Genomic DNA, 22,961 nt, shown 5'->3' with positions numbered 1-22,961 from the left:
ATAACTACAATACAATATTTTATTCGTATTAAATACTGTTCAGTACATGCATCTATCATTTTTAGGCTTAAAATATTAAAACATGGTCTATTTTATTGTTTATACACTATAACGATAACATTGATTATTGATTATACACTATAAAATAATATAACACTGGTATCATTAATTAGAATAAAGAATAATAAATTATAGATATTTATACAATAAATAAAAACAAAGGAAAATGTCTCTAACAAGAAATGATGCCTAACTCACTGTACGAGGAACATGACAATGACCATGATGAAAAGTTCTATTCTAATGTTTTGGCAACGCTCTGACGTCAGAAATCATGAATGACGTAAGCGTATTTTTGTAGTAAAATTAGTATACAATAGTATGAATAATAAATATGCAAGTTGCCCTGTTTTCCCTAAGATACTTCTTCTTCTTCTTCCTCTTTATAAGCAATTCTGCTTGTTCACTGGCAGATAGATACCTCTATGGAAGGTTGTCACTCGATCTTTTGCGCGGTCGGCCGATACTTCTGTCGATTGGTGATTTATCTTTTGCTATTTTGACCACACGGGTCTCTCTCATTACCCTAATATAAAAGATAAAAAGTATGGTTCTTTGACATTTTATAGGTTCACCAATCGAAAAAATATTTAACTTTTGAGAGAAGATACTACCACGGCAATAAAAACCAACAATTCTTTAGATAAACATATAAATATAATAAAATACAGAGGGTGAAAGCCCAACTTCAAGAGTAAATAAGGGAGCGTTCAAGTATTACGTAACGCGATTTTTGAAGATTTTTACCCCCCCCCCCCCCCCCCACATGACGCACTATTAAGGGAGTTATGAAGATTTTTGACCTCCCCCCCCAACCTGCGGTACGTAATACGTGAACGAAGGTAACTACAGTGGAACCTCGATTATCCGTCTCTCCATTAACCGCCACCTCTGTTAACCGTCACCTCTGTTAACCGGCACCTCTGTTAACATAAGTTGTATTGACTACATAAGCAAAAATTGGGTCATCAATTCATTTTTTTAAGCATTGCGATAAGCCAAACGAAATTAGCTGAAATGTTCAGAGTGGTAACAAATGAAGTTATGGCTGAATGGTTGTTTTGTTTTTATTGGGTAAAGATGACATAAACGAATTGTTAATTTGTGATCAGGACGTAAAAGGCTATCGATTGCTGACAGATGATGAAATCATTGAAATGGCAAAAGAGGCGGACGAAACAGTTTCAGAAGCTGAAAATGTCGATGATGTTATTGCAACTGACAAATATTTGCGTAAAGAAGCTAGAGAATTCATCGAGTGATATTCTTGACAAGAAGAAGCCAATAAAGTAGATTGCATGATCTTACGAGGATTAAGAAAAATGTGAAGTATCAGTAAAACAAACAAAGATTTCAGAATATTTTAAACCAAATTGATTCGATTGTACAAACAAAAATTCCTCTTATCTTGTAAAACAAAACATATGTAAATAAAATTTGAGAGTTGTACTATTAATTTTCATTTTTTTTAATGTTCTGTTAACCGTCTTTTCGATTATCCGTCATACCCTTGGTCCGGTGCCCTGACGGATAATCGAGGTTTCACTGTACTTGTGGTACGTTCCATGAAAATGTATATAGTTCAGACAGGTAGAAGTTTCAAAAAACGAACAACGGAACATAGAGAAAAGAAAACAATGAAAATATCTATTGCACATTATATCAACGATTCAATATCAGAAAGTGATTCATTTAATATTTTTAAGAAATTAAAACCTTTTTCTGATTTTTAACGGACGATAAACAGCGTTTTATGTTCAGTTATTATTAAAATTGGAATAAAAGTATATAAATATTGAAAATCCATCAAGTAGCTGCCAATTCCATAATTAATATGAAATGAAAAAATATATATAGATATATAAAAATGTTGGTTGCTATTCGGAAGATTCGTATCGACATTTCATTTATTATATTTTCAATGTTGTTTGAACAATTTCTATGACGTATTTGTATAAAATTTTAATTTGAAAATATCTCGTGGATATTACAAAATAATAAGCGCTCAACTGTCAAACCGTAATCCGTTTTCAAAACAAACAACCTCCAACTAAAACCCGAAATGTTAGTAATATGAGTTTATTTTCAATTTTATATTGTAATATCGACATTTTCTTTGGCCTTTCTATTTCATCCGTATTTTATGCCTGTTTAGTCTAGTCCCGTTTGATTGTCAATTATGTGATGTTACGTAGCCAGACTTTTGTAAAATCTGACCATAATCACGTCTGTCTGTCTTCTATGTCATGTCTTTTCCAGCATTGCTTTGATCCAGTTGCATACGGTAGCGGATATCTCTTTTGATGCTGCTGCATCTTAAAGAGAATTTGGTAGTGCATTATTAACTGCGTCTTCTGTATCTAGAAAGGCGGTTAATGCAATTTCCTCATTATTAATGGAGCCACTGAGTTTCTTAACTACTTCGTCCAGTGCTGTTTCTGTTGATTTTCCTTCTTGATATGCTTGCTGGTTGCCACTGAGAGCATGATCCCTCAATAGCGTCTCCTTAACATGTCTATTAAGTATTTCAGGTTACCTACATTACCATTCCAGCTGCCCTGGTTTTTTACAGATGTAACACCCAACAGTTGTTTGTCGTTTTGAAGCTGCTTTAGAGAGAGAGAGGTGGCGGTTCATTCTTATTTGAACTCAGTAAATAACTGGGGTATCATTGTCAGGAGAAACACTTTTCCACACTCTACACTGCTCGAAATTTTAGGATTTTTCTCAGTGCAAAATTCGTCTGCCAACGCATCCACTGCCATATTTTCTAAGTCGTCTTCGGTATCCGTTGAAATAACTAATCTTACGGACGCGTTGATGTATAATTCTCAAAAAAAAATAGTATTAATAAGAAAACAAACAATCATCATTATTTCGCCAATTCAAACGAATAAAGTTAATAAAATGTCCCTACAAAAATATTATTAATATAACGAAGCATCTTCCCGAAATCTTTTGTTTTACTTGATCCACCCTGTAAGTCAAAACTTCAACACGGTGCGGCGAGGACTTTTCCACCGGGAGTCTATTACTTACTTCATACTTTTTATCGTTTTCTTCTTTTTAGTCTGCAGGCCCGATCACCTGGCTCGCAGGTGTTACGCCGCGCTAACAGGTGGTCCCGCTAGCCACCGCCAATGGCCGATGGCAGCACCGGATTACTTACTGCCATCGCCGCGACCGCTTCCATATTTCTCCCTCCCGCCGCCAACCGACTCTACTTCTATTGTTTTTTCGTTTTGTTAACCGCATTACGCTTCTGTCGAGTCGCCCCTGGAATATGTGTACGTAATGCTTTTGTTTTTTAATAGGTTTATAATGTTACCGACAAGTTGTTGTGTTCACTCGGATATTTTAGGGTTATGAGATTGTAGTTCTTCGGTGACGTTGAAATTCATATCCTGTGTGACCTGTGTTTAAGGACTTAATGAATGCAGTTGAAATTGCACACATTTACTCTTTTTTTGGGTTTTCCGGGTTTGAGTCTGCGTTGAACAGTTTTGCATTTTAGAAAAAACCATTGTTTTGACGACGTTTCGGAAAGGACACACTTGCGATTGTCAAGTTAGGCTAGTTTGGCTTCTTCCTCTTCTAATAAATTGAGTTTTTGCTTTTGTTGATGTGGTACATTTCGATAAAGTAAATGTGTGGCCTGTTGTGTTGGAATGGTGGTGCTGCACAAGAATTATTTTCTGTTTTGCAGTCACTTTTGTGCTGCGTTATTCTTTGTTTTAACCACTGCTGTGTTTGCCCTATATAAGTACTATCCATTACGTTTGAGACGAGAAACTGGTAAATGAGAGGACTCTGATTTAAAAGCAGTGTCTGGTCAATCTGCTCTACGTTCTATTGTTTTTTTTCGCTTTGTTAACCGCATTACGCTTCTTCTAACTGTCGAGTCGCCCCTGGAATATGTGTACGTGATGCTTTTGTTTTTTGATAGGTTTATAATGTTACCGACAAGTTGTTGTTTACTCGGATATTTTAGAGTTATGAGATTGTAGTTCTTCGGTGACGTTGAAATTCATATCCTGTGTGACCTGTGTTTAAGGACTTAATGAATACAGTTGAAATTGCACACATTTACTCTTTTTTTTTGGGTTTTCCGGGTTTGAGTCTGCGTTGAACAGTTTTGCATTTTAGAAAAAATCATTGTTTTGACGACGTTTCGGCAAGGACACACTTGCGATTGTCAAGTCAGATTAGTTTTGCTTCTTCCTCTTCTAATAAATTGAGTTTTTGCTTTTGTTGATGTGGTACATTTCGAGAAATATTCTTTTTTATAGTTGTTTTCTCTATCCAAGATCTTGGCATTTGATAAAGTAAAGTGTGGCCTGTTGTGTTGGAATGGTGGTGGTATTGCACAAGAATTATTCTATGTTTTGCATTCACTTTTGTGCTGCGTTATTCCTTGTTTTAACCACTGCTGTGTTTGCCCTATATAAGTACTATCCATTACGTTTGAGACGAGAAATTGGTAAATGAGATGACTCTGATTTAAAAGCAGTGTCTGGTCAATCTGCTCTACGTTCTATTGTTTTTTTTTTCGTTGTGTTAACCGCATAGCGCTGCTGTCGAGTCGCCCCTGGAATATGTGTACGTAATGCTTTTGTTTTTTAATAGGTTTATAATGTTACCGACAAGTTGTTGTGTTTACTCGGATATTTATAGGGTTATGAGATTGTAGTTCTTCGGTGACGTTGAAATTCATATCCTGTGTGACTTGTGTTTAAGGACTTACCGAATGCAGTTGAAATTACACGCATTTACTCGTTTTTCTTTTCTTTTTCTGTGGTTTTCCGGGTTTGAGTCCGCGTTGAATAATTTTGCATTTTATAAAAAACATTGTTTTGACGACGTTTCGGCAAGGGCACACTTGCCATTGTCAAGTCAGATTAGTTCGGCTTCTTCGTGATGTTCTAAGAGAACTGATTGGATTTTTAAGGTGATAATGATAATAAAAAATGGATTAATGCAACTTTTTTATAAGCCTCTACCTTTTTTAGGTCTTTATATGTACTACGTCCTCTAAAAATCGGCGCCTCTGCATTCACCGTCATACCACAACATTTGGTGCAGATATTTCAATTGCCAAGGACATTATGCTGACAAAATTTTCTGACTACACAACAATACTTAGGCTAAGGCTCCACGGGCGACAAATTTACTCTAGCAGTAGCCGTAAAACGAACTTAAGGTTCCGCGAAACGGAATAGGAATAGCCGAACTGAACCGACTACGCACAAGTCCTGTAGTCGGTTCAGTTCGGCTATTCCTATTCCGTTTCGCGGAATCTTAAGTTCGTTTTACGGCTACTGCTAGCGTAAATTTGTCGCCCGTGGAGCCTTAGCCTTAACTTCCACAAAAACAATCCAGTTTGTTAAAAATGAAACAAACTGAAAGTAGGTATACTTATTACGATGTTATCCTGGAAGTCAAATGGCATCAAAATTAATTGATATTCTATACTGTTCTTCTATTCTATGTATATGAATCTTGTATATGAATACTATTCTTCTTCTTCCTCACCTTTTTGCTTTTCGGAGGTCGCTGTTCCTTTCTGTTCTTCGCCACTCATATCTGTTCATCGTGTCTTCTTTATTTAAACCTTTACCTCTTAAGTCCTCTGCCACAAAGACCTTACATCTTCTTGGTATTTTTCTACCTCTCTTTCTCTCAACTTCTAACAGTTCTATTCTTGAGACTCTATTCTGTGACGATAATATAATTTTATCGTCTAGAGTACGCCAATGAATTAAGTAAAACGTGTTTTTGTGCCGTCTCGGACGATATAAAAGTCGGATCGAAAAGCCTAGTTGATTATTATTCTTGGAGCGTTGATCGAAGAATAATAAACAACAACGAGGTATAAGAGATGAATTATCCCGTCTATTTTCCGCCGTCGATTTGGTGCGCTGAACGAATCCGACGGTTTTTCCTTTTACCTATTCTCATACGAGCGGTGATCGTATTTCCCTACATGTCTTTTCCTCTGGCGAGGTGAGCGAGATATCCTATCCTTATACGTCCATTTCATATTAATAAAAGTGATTCCTAATCCACGCGATCGTCAATATCATTCATTTATTATGTAAAAAATATCGTCACATCGCATCGACTCGAACCGAAAGCTCGATGAGTAGATTATAAATATATTTTATTAACGAAATTAACGAGTAATTAAGGCTAATTATCTTATCTTTTGTATGTTTTGATTCCAAATAAAAATGTCTTAAAAAGTGAACTTTTGTCTTCGACTGATTTTGTTACCTGGAGCAACAAACGCAACGACCACGTTTCATTGGCTCCCTAGCAGGGGCGCATATATGTTTATATAATATGTTATATGTTTATATCTGTGGTATACCTCGTAGTTGTACCTCCTCCTCCAAACACCATTTTCACAGATGCCACCGAATATTCCTCTCAGGATCCTTCGTTTAAATATAAGCAGAAGGTTTTCATCTGCCTTGGAAGATAATCCATGTCTCCGATCCATATGTCAACACTGGTTGTATAAGGGTTTTGTATATGGTTATTTTTGTTTTTTGGCTTAAGTTTCTGCTTCTCATATGTCTACTCAGTCCAAAATATCATTTGTTTGCTAGGATTATCCTTCGCTTGATTTCTTCCGTCGCCTTAGTGATCCAGGAGCCTAAGTATGTGAATTTATCCATTACTTCAGAGGTAGAGTTATCAACCGTCAATTGGTGACCGATGTTTCTGGCTTTATTGTTGGGTGTTGATGTCATGTTTACTTGCAGGCCCATATTTTTTGAGGCATTTGAGAAGGTGGTATATATACATTTCTTCCAGCTTGCGTGTTGTGCGGGCAACTACGTCCACATCATCTGCATATGCCAAAATTTGGGATGATTTATTAAAAATATTTCCTCTCTAAGAGTTAAGAGGATGGGTACGTATTTTCGGCTGCAATGCTATTCAAATGGGGATTCATTTTTTTCGAATCCTGAAAAAACTATTTTTGAAAAATTTAAACTCAGAATGAAAGATTACGTTATTAGCGAGGGCCGAAAGTCCCTGAGAACTTCTATAATGTTTATTTTAATAAGTTACAGGAGTGAAAAACTAAGAGAAAATTTAGTGTGATTTTTAATACAAATAATATCTGATTCAAAATAAACTTTTTATTTATTCTAAGAGACTTTCGGCCCTCGGTAATAATTTAGTATTTCATTCTGCGTTTAAATTTTTCAAAAATATTTATTTGTTTTTTCAGGATTCGAGAAAAAATGAACACAATGTCCGTGGTAATATTTTCCAAATCCGTCTTTGTCTTACAACGCACTTAGCCGAATAGAATATTGTCAGCATATTGTCAGTCAGACACTGACAATCAGTGACAATTTTAAATATTTGACATGGCATCGAGAATATTTTGAGTTGTTGATTAAATACTATTGATATAATATAGTGTATCTGATAAATAATTTATTGTGTATTATTTGTGGAAGATCCAAGCAGAGAATACATCAGGATAATATATTCTGTGATCCAAGTATTTTGTTGTTAAAGATGTTCAAAATTGTAAGCGTTCCATAGTAACAATATATTATTAAAAAATATGAGCATCAAGTTAGCTAAACACCTATCACAAATCGATTCGAAAGTAGGTGGATAATTTGCCGCTAATTAGTCGTTAATTAGTTGTGAAAATACCGATTTTGTCGTTTCTTTTTTTTTATTTTTTTAGGTGCTTTGCTAACTTGATATAAAGTTAGCAAAGCACACCTCCGAAAAATGACTTTAGAGCGTTCGTAGGAGAATCGGAATAGGATTAGTTTTTGCCGCTAATTAGTCGCTAATCAGTTGTGAAAAAATTAATTTTCTAAATTAATTTTTTTTTTGTTTTTTTGGGTGCTTTGCTAACTTGATATAAAGTTGGCAAAGCACGCTTCCATAAAATGATTTTAGGGATTTCGTAAAAGAATGAAAATAGAATGAGAATTTGCCGCTAATTAGTCGCTAATTAGTTGTGAAGAAATGAATTTTCTAAATTATTTTTTTTTTGTTTTTTTGGGTGCTTTGCTAACTCGATATAAAGTTGGCGAAGCACGCCGCTATAAAATGATTTCAGAGTTTTCGTAAGGGAATGAGAATAAAATGAGAATTTGCCGCTAATTAGTCGCTAATTATTTGTAAAGGAATTTTATTCACAAAAAATTTTTTTTTTGTTTTTCACGGTGCTCCGCTTACTCGATATAAAGTTGGCAGAGCACGACTCCATACAATCAAACTCCATACAATGTTTTTCCTTGGGACTTTGAGATTAGATTGGAAATTACACATAATAAGAATTTGGTGGTCGATGACCATCGAAGTCAAAATCTATTCATTTTTAAAAATTACTACTGTAGAATAACTTTTATATATGAGTGGTAAAAAGGCGGGCGGTCGGGCAAACTTTATATGAAGTCAGCAAAGAACCGTAAAAAACAAAAAAACAACGACAAAATTGGTATTCTCACAACTATTGCACGACTAATTAGCGACAAATTCTTAAAAAACAAAACAAAAAATGTTCTGAATGAAGTTCCTTCGCAACTAATTAGCGGCAAAATCTCATTCTATTCTCATTTTTTTACGAAAACCCTTAAATCATTTTATTGAGGCGTGCTTTGCCAACTTTATATCAAGTTAGCAAAACACCCAAAAAAAAAAAATTCATTTAGAAAATTCATTCCTTCACAACTAATTAGCGACTAATTAGCGGCAAATTCTCATTCTATTTTTATTCTTTTACAAAATACCTAAAATCATTTTATGGAAGCGTGCTTTGCCAACTTTATATCAAGTTAGCAAAGCACCCGAAAAAACAAAAAAAAATTAATTTAGAAAATTAATTTTTTCACAACTAATTAGCGACTAATTAGCGGCAAAAACTAATCCTATTCCCATTCTCCTACGAACGCTCTGAAGTCATTTTTTGAACGTGTACTTTACTAACTTTACATCGAGTTAGCGGAGCACCTGAAACAACAAAAATAATATCAAAAAAATTGCTAAAAAAATTCGTCCACAACTAATTAGCGACTAATAAGCGACAAATTATCATCCTATTTCCATGCTTTTACGAAAAAACTTAAATCATTTTAAAGATGCGTGCTTTGCCTACTTAATGTTGAGTAAGCGAAGCACCGTAAAAACCAAAAAAAAAACAGAATTTATGGATGAAATACCTTCACAACTAATTAGCGATTAATTAGCGGCAAATTCTGATTCTATTTTCATTCTTTTACGAAAACACTAAAATCATTTTAGGGAGGCGTGCTTCGCCAACTTTATATCAAGTTAGCGAAGCACCCAAAAAAACAAAAAAAAAATTAATTTAGAAAATTCATTTCTTCACAACTAAGTAGCGACTAATTAGCGGCAAATTCATATTATATTTTCATTCTTTTACGAAACCCATAAAATCATTTTATGGGGGCGTGCTTTGCCAACTTTATATCAAGTTAGCAAAGCATCCAAAAAAACGAAAAAAAAATTCATTTAGAAAATTCATTTTTTCACAACTAATTAGCGACTAATTAGCGGCAAATTCTCATTCTATTCTCATTTTTTTACGAAAACCCTTAAATCATTTGATTGATGCGTGCTTTGCCAACTTTATATCAAGTTAGCAAAACACCCAAAAAAACAAAAAAAAAATTAATTAAAAAAATTATTTTTTTCAGAACTAATTAGCGGCAAATTCTCATTCTATTCCCATTCTTCTACGAACGCTCGAAAGTCATTTTTTGCAGGTGTGCTTTGCTGACCTTATATCAAGATAGCAAAGCACCTAAAAATAAAAAATAAAAAATAAACGACAAAATCGGTATTCTCACAACTAATTCACGACTAATTAGCGGCAAATTTTTTTTCTATTCCTATTCTTCTACGAAAACCCTAAAATGATTTTTCGGAGGTGTGCTTGCCAACTTTATATCAAGTTAGCAAAGAACCCGAAAAAACAAAAAAAAATTAATTTAGAAAATTAATTTCTTCACAACTAATTAGCGACTAATTAGCGGCAAATTCTGATCCTATTTCCATGCTTCTTAAAAAAAACCTAAATCATTTTATGGATGCATGCTTTGCGAACTTTATATCAAGTCAGCAAAGAACCGTCAAAAACGAAAAAACGACAAAATTGGTATTCTCACAACTAATGCACGACTAATTAGCAAAGAATTCTTATTCCATTGCTATTCTTCTACGGAAACCCTAAAATGATTGTATGGAGTCGTGCTTTGCCAACTTTATATCGAGTAAGCGGAGCACCGTGAAAAACAAAAAAAAAATTTTTTCTGAATAAAATTCCTTCACAAATAATTAGCGACTAATTAGCGGCAAATTCTCATTTTATTCTCATTCCCTTACGAAAACTCTGAAATCATTTTATAGCGGCGTGCTTCGCCAACTTTATATCGAGTTAGCAAAGCACCCAAAAAAACAAAAAAAAAAATTAATTTAGAAAATTTATTTCTTCACAACTAATTAGCGACTAATTAGCGGCAAATTCTCATTCTATTTTCATTCTTTTACGAAATCCCTAAAATCATTTTATGGAAGCGTGCTTTGCCAACTTTATATCAAGTTAGCAAAGCACCCAAAAAAACAAAAAAAAATTAATTTAGAAAATTAATTTTTTCACAACTAATTAGCGACTAATTAGCGGCAAAAACTAATCCTATTCCGATTCTCCTACGAACGCTCTAAAGTCATTTTTCGGAGGTGTGCTTTGCTAACTTTATATCAAGTTAGCAAAGCACCTAAAAAAATAAAAAAAAAGAAACGACAAAATCGGTATTTTCACAACTAATTAACGACTAATTAGCGGCAAATTATCCACCTACTTTCGAATCGATTTGTGATAGGTGTTTAGCTAACTTGATGCTCATTTAAAAAATCGCTTTAACACTTTTCCTCTTTTCTCGATTGAGTATTAATTTTTGTTGTTCAAATAAATTATTACAATCACTGAATACATAGTTAGTAAAAAATTATCACATTTATTAACTGAATTAATAATTTGCAATTATACAAATATCAGTTATCCAAGAACATTCAAAAGCCATCTCTTTAAGTTAATCAAGACATTTTCAAGTAGAATGACATTCTAATTAGTAATGTTTACATATCCATACCAGTGCTGAATTTTACTACACGTAATTTGCCGTGTAAAGACAGAAAAAGTAGAGATAGCCGTAAAATATTTGAGAATTATGTACCCATGGTCTTAATAGAAATTCATTAAGACAAAACTCATTTGCCTTTTTGTATAATTTTCAGAACGTAATAGATTTAGGGCCGGTTGTTCGAACGCTAATCAAAAATGATCATTATCAAATATTTAATTACTGTCACAACTGTCAATGTCAACTTTGATTGGGTTGCTAAAAACATAATTATTGCTTTTACAATTATGAAATTAGTTAATCAATTATGTTAATAATTGTTATGTTAATTGATTAACTAATCTCATAATTATAATCAATTATGTTTTCAGCAACCCAACCAAAGTTGACATTGACAGTTGTGACAGTAATTAAATATTTGATAGTGATCATTGTTGATTAGCGTTCGAACAACCGGCCCTTAGATTTTGGTAAAGCAGAACAAAAACAAATTGAAGCAAATGAACACTGCAATCATCAATTACTGAAGTAAAATAGGAGATAAAGCAACAATCTCCTAACAACATTATATAAATAACAATTTACAGGCTTACAATAATTGTCTATTTCGTTAATAAACCGATAATTAACTTTGACGAGTAGTTAAAATGGTTTTTCTTTGTTTCAGAACGTGAACGACAACTTGTACCTCGTCAATCAACGTAAGTATAAATATAGTGACACTACGAATGTTAGTCAGTGGCGTGCGTCTAGGGAATTTATAATTAAACCATGTTTTATTTTATAGCTTGAAATCGGATTCTCGCAGAGTTGAAGGTTTCGTTAATGTACGAGTTAATGTACAGCTTTAATAGAAAGTAGCTTCTACGTATAATACAATTAATAGACGCTTAGTTGCACTAAGAGCTTCAATGTCATTCCAATTGAAGCTCTTAGTGCAACGCAGGGACAAAAAATGGAAAAGAGGCCACTGGCAATAGCCGATAAAAAAATGGAAAGTGGATCAACAATCTGTCTCAGTGTCTACTTAGTGAGACTTACAAAACTGGATTTATACCACTTCCTTATTTAACTAGGGAATGAGCCCTCTTCCAATACTCCCCTTTCCTTGTATTTTACCCTGTATTATCATCTGTAACAACAAATTCTTCATCTCCTCTCATCACATGATCCAGATATTGCCACTCTCTTATCTTAAGAAGAGTTTTTGATTTAGTGTTTAAACTTGTTAAACATACAATTTTTCTGATGGAATTGTTCGCAAAAAGTGTTTTTTAATGACAGTGTACAGCATTTAATCATTTTTTCCATTTGATTTTAATATATTAAACAATGGGACGCTAAATAAATTATGCAATAAAACATGATAATAAATCATGTTAGTAATAAACAACACCTGCGCTGCACATCAATAAGAATAAAATTCTTCATTTCATTAAAAGATCGTAGTGTTGCGAGAAATGATATTTCTGCGTAGTTGTTCTATTTTTCTTTTAAATACATTAATGCTATTAGTTAATGTTTATTGAAATTGAAATGAGGATATACACCCACTTAAAAAGTAATAAGTTAAATAGACAATGTTTTGGTGAACTATTTAATTACTTCTTTTTTAAGTGCCGTCTCATTTAAGAAGGTTGCCTATCATTAGGGCTATTTTCACCTTTGGTAATGCTGCTCTAAACAGCTCAACAGAGTTGCAATTGTACCATTGTCTCAAATTGTTTAGCAAGGATATAAGTTTTCGGGTTATCCTTCTTCTGTCCAGTATCTTTCTCTGTATAATGATTTGCGGCAACGCATATCTCTCACCTCAATCTATCGACACAATTTATTTTTAAAATTCTTCTATAAGCCCATATCTCAAACGCCATTCTAAATTTTGTTACTTGTATCCTTTTAGCATCCAAGCCTCTATTACTCTATTCCATATACCTAATAACACAGAAAATACATAACACATCAGAATTCGTACTTTGAGTTGCAGACTCAGATCATTGCTGTATAGTATATTGTACAACAAGTGAGAAAAAAGACATACTTCTCACGAGCGCAGAAGTTTGTTGGCACGAGCCGAGGCACGAGGCGAGGGCCGCAAATCATGCGAGGGAGAAATATGTCATTTTCTCATGTGTTGTACACTGTACTTTTTCTATAGATGCGGTTTTGTCAAGAGTTTAAACTTCAAAATTAAATAATGTAGGTGCTTTTAGGTATATTATATGCATAAATTGAAATACAATATATTATACATGTAGGTATTTAATATTCTTAAAATTGATATACGTTATTTATTTAAAATTCTAATTAACAGTTATTTTTGAACAGTTTTGAAAGGTTATTCCTGGTAAATTTTGCTTCAACACATTTTTTTGACAAGACTAATTGTGTTTGTATTGTGCATGTTACCATGGAAACAGCGATATGTATGGAAAACCCTAGGAGAACCCGTGAGAAAAAATATTTCTCACTGCAATGGCCGACTTTTGATGTTTCCGTCCACTTGATGTTTCCTTTAGTGCTTTCTGAACTATATCTTCTGAATATAGGTTAAAGAGCAGCGGAGAAACTATGCATCCCTGTCTTACCCCTCGTTTTGTATAATATATATTTCTTGTGATAGTTCGTTGCCAATCTTTACAGTTGCAACTTGATTAAAGTAAAGGTTTGATATTATTCTAATATCTTTCATATTCAAGTTTTTATCTTGAAGTAGCTGTAGGAGGCGATTATGTAGGACTTGGTCAAATGTCTTGTTGTAATCAAGGAAACAGATATAAAGAGGTTGGTTAACAATCTTAACATCTTTGCACCAATACATTAAGGTCAAACGAGCTCTATCTTGTATTTTAAATTTAATTACAAGATCAGTCAATTGGCCTGCCCCGAGAATATCTCAAATCTTCCAGAAGAATTTCTTTAACGGAATGTATAGAAGAAGGCCAACATGCATCTACATATGTCATATCTTTTCTGTCATGTCATGTTTTAATCTACTTGGATCTCATCGTATAGAGATAGAGTATAGAGTATAGAAGTAGTGTAAATTCAAACTTGGAGGCAGGAAGAAAGTCATTCATTTATTATGTTTTTTAACGTTTAAACAGAGACGTTGAAACTTTATGGAAAGAATAATACAACTGCCTCCCGTCTTCTTCTTACTGTGCTCTCTCTTCAATGGAGGTTGGCTAATACAATTACAAACTCTTCTCTGGCTGTTCTGTGGCTCTGTACTTTTATGGTAGTCAATATTCCTAAATTGTTGTTTAATTCTTTGTGTAGTCAGTTGTTTGGTGTCGTTATTTAACTGCTTCCCCCTATACAAAAATCTTTTGTATGCAAAACATGCAGCGCATGTTTATCAATAATGTATATTTTATGTTCCTCTTGACCTTTGTAATCGACTAAAGCACATAAAGTTTTTGAATCTATTTGCATTACACAGTAGGAGATACTTTTTGTAATCAAAACAAAAGGGCTAGATACATAATATATGAATTGTTTTCTTTTATTAGTAGAACAGTAATATTACGATAGGTCAGGGATATGTAGACTTTAGACCGTTTTGGTATTCACCGAGGATTTATTATTTAGCGTATGGAATTTCCACACATTTATAAGATTACAATAAACAATAAACAAGTTAAATTAAAATTGATTCTACATAATAAAGGGTGATTCATTTAGAGGTACTTTTTTTGGTGAGGATTTGTTGGGAGACCGTGTATGAATGGTATCACCTAAAGTTGCTTTCTTATTCAGTATTGTTTGACATTTCATCCTAGAAAGACAACTCGGCACAACGTCAAGAAATTATTTAGCTGTATTACGAAAATAGGCGTTCAATGAGGAATGTGTTTCGTGCGCTTAGAGCAAAAAAATTTTTTTCGATGAGGCCCGTTTTTGGCTTAATGAGGACGTGAATAAACAAAATGCCCGTATTTGAGTTGATGAGCAACTCAAAGAGGTTCAAGAGCTGCCGATACATTCAGAAAAAACCACTGTTTGGTGTGGTTTATGGGCCTGTGTCATCGTTGGTCCATGTCTTGGACCGGCCAGAATGTTACTGTAAATGGAGACCATTATCGCGCCATGATAACGGACTATTTGGTACCAGAAATTGAAGTTCGTAGTTTAAGTGACATTTGGTTCCAAAAATATGGCGCCAACTGCCATACATCTCGTGAAAGCATGGCTTTACTGAGAAAACGGTTCGGTGAGCAATTTATTTCACGCTTCGGACCAGTGACTTGGCCGCCTATATCCTGTGACATCACACGTCTAGTCGTTTTCCTCTGGGGCTACCTCAAGTCCAAAGTCTACATGAATAAACCGGCTACGATTGAGGCATTGGAGGGGAGGCCAGTATTACTCGAGTCACTGGTCAAATACCAATCGAAAAGCTCAAACGCGTCATCGAGAATTAGACTTTCAGAATGGACCGTCTTAACCGCAGTCACATTATATAGAGGTTCCACAGTAAAATCACTCTTTTGTCGGCGCTTTGATCTCAGGAAGTAGTACCGGCAGTACGCAATTGGTAATTCACCAGTGGTGGATGCGGGTTTTCCCTGTTAAAAGCCGTACGTTTCTATGCGACTAGCAATGCGAGAGTGGGGCAAAAGCGACTAAGAACATTGCGCGGTCGCCATGCGCGCGACTACAGGGCCCGGATTACGAACACTCGATACGAATCGTATCCGCCATGTTTTCCCATAAGGCGCTACGGTAAAACATGGCGGATACGATGCGTATCGAGTGTACGTAATCCGGGCCCAGATTTTACTTCCAATTTTTCGGAGAGTGGTTCTACTGTCCCTCTTTATACTGTGCCGCAGTCATGGTCAACGTTTGAAAGAAATTATCTTTAAGAAGTAATAATAAAGAATGGTTGTTTTTTACGACAATAAAGATTTTCAAATAAAATTCATTTTTTTCATTTTTTTGTCTTTTTAAAAAAAAGTACTTCTAAATGAATCACTTTTTATACCGGGTGGTGAATTGGAAAACGGGCCATAGGAAACTCAATGTAAAATTCTAAACTGTTGAATTCCTGCTTCCCTAATTATTTTACATCAACAGTCATAAGAAACTATTTGTACAGAATTGAAATCTTTATTGAAAACAACTCTTAATATTGTTCTACGAACAATAATTATTCAAAATTTTGTAAAACTATAATACAATTTTCAGATTAATACGCCAAAGTTAGGCCACACACAGTGTAATAATGTGTATAAGGTTGCACTTGGTGACAATGAAGTTATTATATCGCTTATTATATTAACAATTTGAACTGTCAATTTTTTTATTTATTTTATCATTTATTGTGTAAAACACAATAAAGTTGATAAGATATCCTCAGTTAAGCAGAAAGTATTAATAAGTAAGATATTTTCTTCCGTCAATAGTGTGCTCACTGTCAGCTAAATAGTAACGTGTGGCCTACATGCCCACACATACCTACTGCGGTAGGAATACATTATATTTTTCAAAATTTTGGAATGTGTTTAAATCGTAGAACAATTGTAACTTCTGTTTTTAATACAGATTTCAATCCTCTACAAATAACTTCTCATGACTTTTGATGTAACATAATTAGGGAAGCAGGAATTCAACAGTTTAGAATTTTACGTTTAGTTTCCTATGGCCCGTTTTCCGATTCACCACCCTGTATAAAAATAACTTAATCATATACCTAATTTATAGACAAACGTTTCTGATGGGTCGTTCGAATATTACATTATGTTGTATAGAAGAAATAATGCATCTGATAAGTGATAACTGTACTTTGGCAAATGTATTTCCCAAGTCTATGGAGTATAGATAGTGAGTAGGTGTATATGTATCTAAAGATTTTCACAGTTTTCACTGTATTCCTTCACTCAACCGTTCTCTCCAGTTCTTTCTGTTTTGCCAGTCCTCTTCCTGCATATTTCTTCTTTCCATTGCTTCGTCTACTTCATCTCTGAAAAATCTTCGGGTCTCCCTCACTTCCTTCTTCCTATCGGGATCCTTTCTGGTATGTTATTTATCCAACGATTTTGGTCTGCTCTTCTGACATGTCCGTACCAGGTTAATATCTTCTGTTCTATGTATTCTATTATATCCGAGTTAGTTCCCATTATTTTTTTAATCTCTGTTATTTATGATATTTCTTCTTGTTACTGTGCAGCTTCTCCTTAGGAATTTCATTTCTGTTTATTTTATTTTTTTTTTGTTTTTCTTATTTATTATCCAATTTTTACACCCATAAGCCAGGATACTTCTTGTTATGGCGTTATATTATATTCTTCTTTTTGTTTTTTTTTACTGATGTTCTTATCCCACAGTACCGGGTTCAATTTTTGTATGCAGCCTCTTGTTTTTCCTAGTTTATTTTGTCTATTTTTTTCAGTTGTTCCTTTGTGTAATATTATGAACCCTAAATACTTGTACTTGTCTTTTCCTTTGATTTGTTCACGTTCCTCTCTTTCCAGCTGTTTTATTTCTGTATTCTCCGTTGTCGGGTATTCAATTTTCTTTAGGTTTATTTCCATTCCATTTTTTGTATATTCCTGTTCCAGTTTTCTCATCATAAAGCTGAGGTCATCTTTGTCTTGTATGATCACTATTTGGTCGTCAGCAAAACTTAGGGTATAATATAGGTATTTGTTTCTTACTGGTATGCCCATTCTTTCACACTTTCTTTTCCATGGTTTTAGGTTTTTCTCCGAGAATATTTTGAACAGGTTAGGGGATGTGAAGCAGCCCTGTAGCAGTCCCTTTGTTGTCTCAAATGGACTGCATACTCTATTGCCCGTTTTGATAACTACTTTGTTCGTCTTGTAGAGTAATTTTACTGCTTCTATTAGATAATATTCGTGGAACTTCGATATCTTACATTGCTTCCCATAACTTGGTTCTAGGTGTCGAGGCATAGGCCTTCTTAAGATCTACAAAAGGCAGATGGACTGATCTATTTTTAGCCATTCATTTTTCTATTATGTAATTGTTCAACCGTATAAAGGTGATCTAAGAGTACTTTTCCCGCTGTGAACCCTGCCTGATCTTCTTCGATTTTCTCCTTTATATCTATCTCTAATTTTTCCTTTATGTTCTTTCCATACAGTCTCCGCCCATAGACGTTATAGTGCTGATTCCTCTATTATAGTTTTCGGTTTCGCAGTTTTTTCTATTTCTTGTTTTATAATATATTGATATTATCATATTATGCTTGAGTGAGTAGGTTTACAACTGAATCCGATCTCATTTCATCTAGTGTTTGAGTACACCCACATTCAATTTTATATTCTAAATAAAATACTGAATGAAAATTATTGCTGTAAAGTGGCATTGCCCCACATCGAATATTTTCGAAACAAATTTAAAATTTACGTACAGCATACACAAATTATCCCGGTTTTGTTGACACAACTGAATCAGTTGACATTATTTATCAAAAGTTTGCCAAGACAATGTTCTCTATTTTCGATTCCTTGAGGTTTTCAACGAATTCAAATTTTCCTTCTGTCAACTATAAAAGTGCTATTTTATGCGAATCGTCAATTTATTAGTTGTTGATTTTGAGATATATTTTGATATAAAGTTTGTTCTACAAAGTAGTCAAAATATAAAGCATATGTGTGATTCCACAAAGGCGCCAAAAATCTTAAGGTTTTTTTAATGTAAAAATTTTATTTGGTCTTTTGTATGGTACTTTTGTTTGTTTGTATGTATGTATTTGATTGCAACTGAACTCATTACAAATGCAAAGTTTCACTAATTTGTTCAGCACTGATCGAGCATCGTATTATTGATATCGTAACATTTAAGCAGTGTGCTTAGATTAAAAACTTTATTGATTGAATGACAAATAATTATGGATTTTCATCTATTCCTCTTCGTCTGTGTCAGATTCGTTGTCCTGCCCGATTGGAATGATTATAGATTGACAAAATTTTTTAATGCTATTATAAAATAGTCCACAATCTTTCTTCCTCCTTTTTACGTGGTTTACCGCACTGCACTGGTCCAATTATCTTTCGTTACAGTCCAGGGCGCATCTGTTTTGAGATGGACGTTGAGAGGTAACTCATATTTTTTTGCAAAAATTGTTTGGAATTAACTCATATAATAATAATTGAGGTATCCTCTCACTCAAAAAGGTCCGGAACATTGTTTATAATCAAAATGTCAAAAAATGAAGGAAAATTCGATTTTTTTCTTCGTTTTTTGATTATAACTTTAAAAGTATTCACTTCCGAAATAAGTTGCACTGACATAATAGTTGCGCAATTAAATTTCCTATAATATAGGATTGGTTAATAATTTTAAAAATTGTCACCCTTGTTGCAAAATAGCAATAATTGCGAAAAAACCATAATAAAACAAGTATTTGCATTTTACGTTTTTGAACCATTTATGCTACACTTGCGACGTTCATATTTTACCCAGAAAAACGTTATGATATAATTTCATTAGGATCTTTTCAATAGATTTTGCAAAATAAATTTGGCAATCCAGCTTTCGCAAAAAAATTTATTTTTTCAAAATGTTGACTGCAGGACTTCAAAATGCAGGACTGAAAATAAAGCAGATAGCAAGTGTAATTTTTTTACATATAGAAGAGTGCTGTACCTTTCATTTGCAATTTGCAAACTTACAATCGGTTAATAACCGCGGCGTCAGGAATTTTTTTAAATAAACATTAATTTTTGGTGCTACGCGCAGGACAGCGGTGTTCGATTCACACAAGTTGATTTCCACCAAAATTTCTTCCAATCTTTATCTAATATATTATTTTCTTACTCTATATTTTGTTGTATTTTAATATTTTAATTCCAAAAAAAAAACAAACTAATTTGATTATTGTTTCTGAAATAACGTTTAAACAATTGCATATGTTTAAAAATAATAAACTTTTATTCTTTAAGTTAAAATATATGAACAAATAAAGTTTTTGCTAAAAAAAGTGTAATTTCAAAGGACAAAGTATGTGTTTTTATTTTGCAATAAACAAATTTATTTATTTATATCGAAATGTACTAAAAATTAAAATGTATCAATCATTATCAAAGGTCATTGGAATGCCCAATCAGAGCAAACGTATCCGCTGTCCTGCGCGTAGCACCAAAAATTAATGTTTATTTAAAAAAATTCCTGACGCCGCGGTTGTTAACCGATTGTAAGTTTGCAAATTGCAAATGAAAGGTGAAATATTCTTCTATATGTAAAAAAAAATTCAACTTACTGTCTGCTTTATTTTCAGTCCTGCAACATTAAAAAAAATGAATTTTTTTGCGAAATCTGGATTGCAAAATCTATTAAACCGATCTTAATGAAATGTACAGTATTGTTTTATTATATCATAACGTTTTTCTGGGTAAAATATGAACGTCCCAAGTGTAGCATAAATGGTTGAAAAACGTAAAATACTTGTTTTATTATGGTTTTTTTTTCTCAATTATTGCTATTTTGCAACAAGGGTGACAATTTTTAAAATTATTAACCAATCCTATATTATAGGAAATTTAATTACGCAACTTTTATGTCAGTGCAACTTTTCTCGGAAATGAATACTTTTAAAGTTATAATCAAAAAACGAAGAAAAAAATCGAATTTTTCCTTCATTTTTTTACATTATTATTATTTACAATGTTCCGGACCTTTTTGAGAGGGAGGATAACTCAAATATTATGATTTGAGTTATTTTCAAGGAATATCTGCAAAAAAATATGAGTCACCTCTCAACATCCAAGTGTACTAATATTTTGTCTATTATGTATTTTATGGAATTTAATAAAAGTTGTTTGACATCCTTTAGTTTAAAAGCTGTATTTTATGAGACCATCTTTTAATTATTGAGCCCATATTAACTCATATTTGATTTAGTTAACAATGATAATGTCGCAAACGTAACACCGATATTCTTTTTGTTTTTGCCATTTCGTTAATGACATATTTTTGCTTTGCAATTCGTAATAATTTGGTTTTGAGCATATCTCATGGTACGGTATTGTTTTGCGTCGGAGCCAGTCAATTATATGTACTTATGCTTTAAATGTGCTGTAAGTACGTTTAATTACAGATAGTTTAAGGCCTTTATTTTGAATATACAGAATTTGAAACTGTTCACTAAAATAATGAATATGATCTAGAAAGCGAAATGTGTACGTAGAATCGTTTTCTAGCATTGAAAGCCTTTTTGTGTTCTGCTATACGTTTGTTAAAGGTGCTGCCAGTTTGACCTATGTAAGTTTTTTTTAACTTTCATTTATTTCACATTGTCGTTATTTAAATATAAGATAAGCCTCTTGTTACTACAAAATAATGATTTAATTCATATTAAACAGATGATACCTCCAGTATCTCGATTAACCTAACCGAAATGCTATATAAAGCATAAAATACCTTTTTATTTGAGTGGATTATAGCTCTTACCAAAAACAAACTCGTTTTTAACGACCGGTGGCGGTGAGTCGGGTTGTGCATTAACGGAAAGTTAGCGAAAAAGATAAGCGAGCTCCACCGGCAGGCGGTGTGGTGGTGGCGACTTGCCGTAAAAACATGAACAAGATAAAATCGTTGTGCTGTTTTCGACTTCTAATTTCAAACGAGACAACTCAATCGATGAACTTAACGAATTTTCGTAGACAAGAAACTGACGGGGAGAGAAGTCGGCGGTCGGTGGAAGGTGGAAGCGGAGGTGGAGAAATAATCCCATGATTTACTAGCGCAAGATTCTCACAAGCTTTTGCTGCCGAATTAGGCCGATCCTTGTAGGGTTTGCATTATTAATTGGAAAATGAGCGTTTTGGACAGTTAATTAGAAGGTAACTAAATTGAAGCACCAAGACGAATCCGTATCGATTTTAACGAGATTATACATGCAAAGGAAACATTACTTATTTTATTGTACACTGGGGTGCAAAATTAACCGGACACCTTAAAAATGGGTCATTTTTTATGTCTGGAATTTCCTAAACCTGTTGTCCGATTTAAGTGATTCTTTTAATATATTATAGCAGGGGTGGCCAAACTGTGGCTCGCGAGCCACATGTGGCTCTTTGAAGGATTATTTGTGGCTCTCAATAAATGTCCCTGAATTACTTTTAATTTTTGTTTCAAAATGTGGCAACAAATATTAATATAAAAATAAAATTAACATGAAGTAAAACTCCCTAGTGTAGTTGGTATATTTAATAAAAATTCTAAAAAATTTTTAAAAATCCAAACGGATTACGTTCAAAACGTTTTCGGACTTCAGTCCATCATCAGTGAACCTAAAAGTAAGTAATCTCACTTAGTAAAATTGAAAAGGGTGAAATTTTGAATGTTAAAAATTGAAAAGTGTGGTTACGATTACTTACTCTCTGTCCTTGCTAAATAGCCACAATGCCAAACACTGGTCAAGATGTATGTTCCAACTACATGGTGAAATCTGTTAAACAATTTGGCTTACATTGGATGCCAACGGATTAGTACTAGGTACATGATGCTCTACTCCATTAATTAAGAGATTTTTTATTATTAGGTCTACATTGAACTACGTTTAGTCTGTCAATGATTTAGAAGGAAGTTGAAATACTTCAAATGTCAGTAACATTGACATCCAGGAAAGGGAATTTTTAAGGTATTAACCAAGGTCAAGATCCAATGTGGTTACGGAAATTTAAGTTTAAGACTGTGTTGGAATTTTAATTTTTAATATTAGAATTTAAATTTACTATTTTTATAAAAATATTACAACCATTACTATAAACTTGACTATAA

The 22,961-nt window shown here is 33.4% G+C and overlaps 1 protein-coding gene across 6 annotated transcripts in view; it reads left to right on the top strand.

Annotated features, from left to right (window-relative positions):
• Window positions 1-22,961, top strand: part of LOC114349504 (AF4/FMR2 family member lilli) — a 692,430-nt gene that overhangs the window by 598,727 nt on the left and 70,742 nt on the right. For all 6 annotated transcript variants that reach the window (XM_050647824.1, XM_028299898.2, XM_028299899.2 and 3 more), the window contains one exon: window positions 11,875-11,908. In XM_050647824.1, coding sequence (XP_050503781.1) covers window positions 11,875-11,908 — 34 coding nt within the window. The remainder of the gene's footprint in view (window positions 1-11,874; window positions 11,909-22,961) is intronic.

The sequence above is a fragment of the Diabrotica virgifera genome, chromosome 3, assembly GCF_917563875.1.
Source record: "Diabrotica virgifera virgifera chromosome 3, PGI_DIABVI_V3a".
NCBI classification, from domain to species: Eukaryota; Metazoa; Arthropoda; class Insecta; order Coleoptera; family Chrysomelidae; genus Diabrotica; species Diabrotica virgifera.
Note: the sequence above shows the minus strand (reverse complement) of the source record. Positions and strands in the feature narration are given on the sequence as shown.